We start from the raw sequence: 5494 nt of genomic DNA, 5'->3' as shown, positions 1-5494 counted from the left end.
AAACTCACAAGTGCACGGTTCACAACTGTTGCTGCTCAACTTCATGATTTGAAAAGTAAGTCTGAATTAGAATAGCTTTGAATAATTTGTTAATCAATGAAAGAATCCAAATGTGAACCACTAAACTTTTTACTGTACATTTCGAAAACGGAGAATGATGAAACAAATATGAATTGTAAGTCTAAAACACAAAAAAAAAAAAAAAACAAAAAAAAAGACCAAAAAAAAAAAACTGGATGATTTTCACGTGATGAATCCCAGTAAATATAAAAATAGTATCTCCAAGAGCCCCTTCGACTAAACTTAATTTAACTCAATAAATTATAATACCAAATTATGAATAATCCAATGTATTTCAAAATATCAATTTTAATTAGCGAAAATTACTAAGGAAACTTCAATCTCCGCGTTCATACTTTGAAAAAACTGTTTGCGTTAATTACGTCTATACCTTATATTACAGAAGCTAACTTGGTTTTTTGTTAAAAACCTAAACAGAAGCTACTTTAATACGCGTTTCGTAGGCCTGAAACATAAACTTAAGAAAAATTACACGATATTCACCAACATAAAATGGTTTATTATTCCATGCAACGTTGAAAGGGAAAGAACAATAAGGCAAAAGACAACAAAGGAAAACAAGAACGTATCTGGAAAGCCAGACTTATTTTAACGAAAACAGAAGACAATAAAGACACAGACACTTATACTACTCTTCTTCATCTTCATCTTTCCAGCACTTCAGAGTTGATCTAGGTGAAGCACAGTCAGAAATCTTAGAGAATTTTTGGTAGACAACAGAACCACCCATTCCAAGCCCCTCGAGGCTCCTCTCTTCGCGATAGTATCCCTTAACATCCACAAAACAAGTCTGCTCCAATGACTTGATTGCACCATCCACACGAACGGCTACTGAAAACTCATTTGGTAGGAAACAGGCCAACACCCTATTAACCAATTCGTTCACGTTAACAACTTTCAGATCATACCCCACTGACTCAAAGCTTGCATAGCTGAAACCATCTTCTGGAGTAATATGAATGGTAGAAACAGCAGCCCCTTCAACAGAATTCATTGAATAACCACAAGGCTCAAAATCAAAATCACATATCTGAGAATCCGGAAGAATGTTTCTAATGCCAGAATTAACTGTCATCGCGGCAGCTGAAGCAGATTGATCTTTAAAGAAAACCAGTGCTTTCTCTCTATCAAGGCCCGTCATGCACATCTCAAGAGTATAAACATTGTCACGTGGGGCAACAGAATCAGCAGAGGCAGAGTAGACATGCCAGTTTTGTGCTTTGTCTGGGCAACCCATAATATATGCCATGCTGCCAGATCCAAGCTTTCCAAAGTAGCCATCAAGGATGGCAACTTCCTCAGAAAAGTTGCGATGTGGATATGGCTGAGCACCAGGAAAAATGAAACTTCCCCTGGTGTACGTTACAGATCTGACTTTAAGGGAAAGCATTTCGGCAAACTTCAATATGGGTGGGATTGCAAGCAGTAACTTTGTAGTGCCACAAGTTTTAATGATGATCTTGTAGGCATAGACAAAGAGGCTGGACTCAGACAGAACATAAGAGTCAACATCATCATTACAAAGCGAAGAAACAATGGTGCAAGCAGCTGGCGTTAGAATTTCATCCAACTGGGACTTCGTAAGAGATCTTAAACCCCTTCCATCAGGGTCAGCGAAAAGTCCAGGAGGGAAAAAGGTTACTTCCAACCTTTTCTCATAACCTTCAAAACCAATTGCTGAAACTGCCATGGCCATGTTTCAGGAGGAAAACGAACGATATAGAAACCACCAGAACAGAGTACAATCGCAAAGAGAGGGATTGGAAAGATGGAGTTTGAAGGAGAGCAGTGAAAACCTAAAAGAAAACCAAAAAAAGCTAACAAAAACCAAGTTGCATGCAACGAACTATCAATCCGGAGGGGTATCAGGATGGTTTGCGAGCGCACTGCACAAGAACAAACAAAAACAGGTGTTAACTTGGATCAACGAATACAACAGTGAAAGTGAAAGCACATTCATATCTTTGAAAACTTACGTTGGAATAAGCAGCAGATCTGAACTTCTTGATGCCACCGTTTGGTCGAATGTCTTCAATGCTGTATCCGAGGGGAGCTTCGTAGAACAATGATTTACTACTACTACTACTAGACTTCTTTTTGCCGCCTTTAGATTCCATTAGTTCATTCAGACCTGCCCTCAACAAAAATCAACAGAAATTTAATAAGAAATATTATCAAAACACCAAACTGAGTCCAGAAACAGAAAAACAAAACACAAATGCCTATAAAAACTCTAAATAAGAGGATTTAACACACGATCGTGTTTTGATAATCTTTGACTCGATGAAAATTAATCTGTTTGACTCAACGAAAATTAATCTGAGCGACAAACTAAGATTTTAAAAACATAAAAACCCTAAAAAGGATTCTACATAAAAAGTTAAACAAAACTAATTGTTGAACATAAAATCAATTATTTTGAAATCGTTTCCTAATACCATAAAGAAAACGAACCGCTAACTTAAATCATTCAAAAACTTGAAATCTATAAAAACCATCGTTAAAAAATTTAATGCAAGAGTTAAAACAGTTTAGATAAAACAAAAGAAAAACAAAATACAAATAGAAAAAGAAGAACATGCAATATCCAACAATAATCAACAACAGGACCCAGTTACTGGGTTAGACACGGACATGACAATCAAAAAGCAAATTGCATTCATGTACATAACCGATAAAAGTATATTGCGCACTCACCAACAGGCATCGAAATCTCATTTGACAAAAAAGCAAACGATAATCATCAAAAAAAAAATCAACGATCCGAACACACAAAAAGAAAGAGAGAGAAAAGGCACACAAATCAAATAAAAACAATCGGAAACAGACAAAAGAAACAAAAAAATAACAAATAAAAAAAGCTCATCGGATCTAGAAACCACGCAATGATTACAAATAAAAACACAAATAATTAAAACCGTACCTGTTTTGATAAGTCGATTAAAATGCCGCAACGAATTACGATACGAAGATCCTCAATCAGCAAAACCTAATCACAAAGAACCTGAAATCAAAAACAGAAAATTAGAAAAATAAAGAATAAATCAAAAACGGAATCAAAGAGAGGAACGTGAAAGAAGAAAGAAGAAGAACGAATACATACAGATAAGGATTGAAAGCCAAAGCCAAAGCGAAAGAGCGTTGGAAGGGTAACGAAGGCGAAACCCTAGAAATCGGAATGAAAAGGAGCGATTGAGAGAAAGTGGCGTTGCGATATGCGAAAGTTGCGTGTGAAAGAATGAAGAGGGGTGAAGGTGAATTTATAGGGTGGCGGAGCGTGAGGAAGGGTTTGTTATGCGTTTTTTAGGGCCGTCCGTGAGTAGTGTGAGGGATGTGAAGTTACGGTCTTGCCCTTACTTGCCTAGTTTCCGGGACGTTTCATCATTATTCTACTGATTGCGGTTTTTACTATAATATCCTTTTTTTTCTTTTCCGCTGTTTTCGGGATTAATTTAATTCTCGATTCTATCTTCTATCGTGTTCATAAAGTTTGTTTCCAATTTTATCTTATTTTATTTCTTTCAAAATCTTTTGAGATTATCTTCTTCTGTTGTTGCAAAAGATTCAATCTTCCTGTATTTAATCATAAATAAATAAATGTTTTTAATTTTTTATAATTTATAAATTTTATCTTTCAATTTTATTTTAAATTTTATGTATAATTAATTTTAATTATATGTATTAAATTTTATAATAAATTATATATAGATAAATATTATATTTGATAAATAATTTTAAAAAATGTATGAGTAAATATTTTAAATATAGAAATTATATTTTAGATTTTTGATAAATAGTTTATATTGTAATATGATAATTATCTTTAATTATTGATATTATTAAATATTAAGTTTTATTTTATAAATAATTGTAATGATAAAAATTAAATTAAAAATTGAAAAAATTCTAAAATATCTTCTTATTGAAGAAAACTGTTTGAAATCGTTTTTGTGAATAAAATTTTAACCACTTTCGCACAAGATATTGATATTTATTTTTTTAGTTTGTGATCTTTATTAACTAAACAATAAATTTTATAAAATTATATGAATTAAAAAAAACAAAATTATTATGCATAAAATTTAAATTAAATATTTTTAAATATAACGAGTAAAGATTATAAGGATAAGAATAAAAATATGTCTTAAAAAATAAAATAAAAGATAAAGTGATACAAACTAAACTAAATAACAATAAGTAATTTATTAATATATTTTTATTATCCTAAATTGAATAATAATTGAATAAAAAAAATCACATACAAATGGTCATCTTTCATTATAGTGCTTTTCAGGATTTTTTTTTAAGATGGTACTTATAGAGATTTTTAAAACCGTTTATCTATTTCAATTTTGATTTTGGATTAATTGTATAACTTTTCATTTTTGTCACCTATTTTAAAATGAGAAAATTTTGGCATTTAATTTTAAAATTATAAAAGTTTGATTCCTCCGTCAAGTTGATAAATTGATATTAATTAATCATTAAATTTTAATATTTACTATTTTTTTAATATTTAAGTGATATAGCACGACATTTGAAGAAAAAATAATAATTAAAAAATATAAATAAAATATATTAACAAAATAAATATCAATCATTCTTTAAAATAAATATAAATAAAAAAATTATCTGTTATTTTAAATTTTTATCTTTAAATATCCTATTAATGGTAATATTAAAATTTAATGATTAACAGATATTAAATTAATAATAAAATCAAACTTTTATATTTTTAGAAAAAAAATTAAATAAAATTAAGATCAGAATTGTAGATCGATAAAAATTAAAAATTAAAAATATAATTTAATCTTTTATTATATTTTTTTATCATTAACTTTTTATTATATATTTATACATTAAATTTAAATATTTTTAAATAAATTATTAATAATTAAAAATAATATTCTATCACAATATAAATTATAAAAAAAATTATCATAAATTGAAAAAATAATTTATACATTTAAAGACTCGATTGATATAAATTTTAAATGTAATTTATATATTTAAATATAATATTTATTTTTATATATAATTTATTAAAAAATTTAGTTATATAACAAACATTAAATTAATATAATGTACAATTTAAAATATTAATAATTCTTAAAATTTAGGATAACGAAGAGAATTTGCAGTTACATGTTTTCATCAGTTTACAATCTGCCAGAGTATTAAAAGTGACTTAAAAGGAGAGATTTTTTAATAAGAGTATTTTTAAGATTTTTTTTTCTACTACATATTTTTCATTTTTAGGCTTGAATATATTTTGGTCTCCTAGTGTAATGTATAGGTAATTTTGGTTGTTTACAGTTTTCAGGAAGCATTTGATATAAGAGTTTTTGTTTTATGTCTTTGAATTATCTTGAGAATCCAAATATGATTAAAAATTATTAAAATTTGGTTACCT

The 5494-nt window shown here is 28.8% G+C and overlaps 1 protein-coding gene across 1 annotated transcript; it reads right to left on the bottom strand.

Moving 5' to 3' along the window:
• Window positions 1–559: 559 nt before the first annotated feature.
• Window positions 560–1947, bottom strand: LOC109791274 (Adenosylmethionine decarboxylase family protein). The gene has a single exon (XM_020350544.3). The coding sequence runs from the start codon at window positions 1775–1777 to the stop codon at window positions 710–712; it is 1068 nt and encodes a 355-aa protein (XP_020206133.1). The 5' UTR covers window positions 1778–1947; the 3' UTR covers window positions 560–709.
• Window positions 1948–5494: the final 3547 nt, after the last annotated feature.

This window comes from Cajanus cajan, chromosome 11 (assembly GCF_000230855.2).
Source record: "Cajanus cajan strain Asha chromosome 11, NIPB_CcT2T_4, whole genome shotgun sequence".
Lineage (NCBI taxonomy): Eukaryota > Viridiplantae > Streptophyta > Magnoliopsida > Fabales > Fabaceae > Cajanus > Cajanus cajan.
The sequence above is the reverse complement of the archived record's forward strand: the minus strand, read 5'-3'. Positions and strand labels throughout refer to the sequence as shown.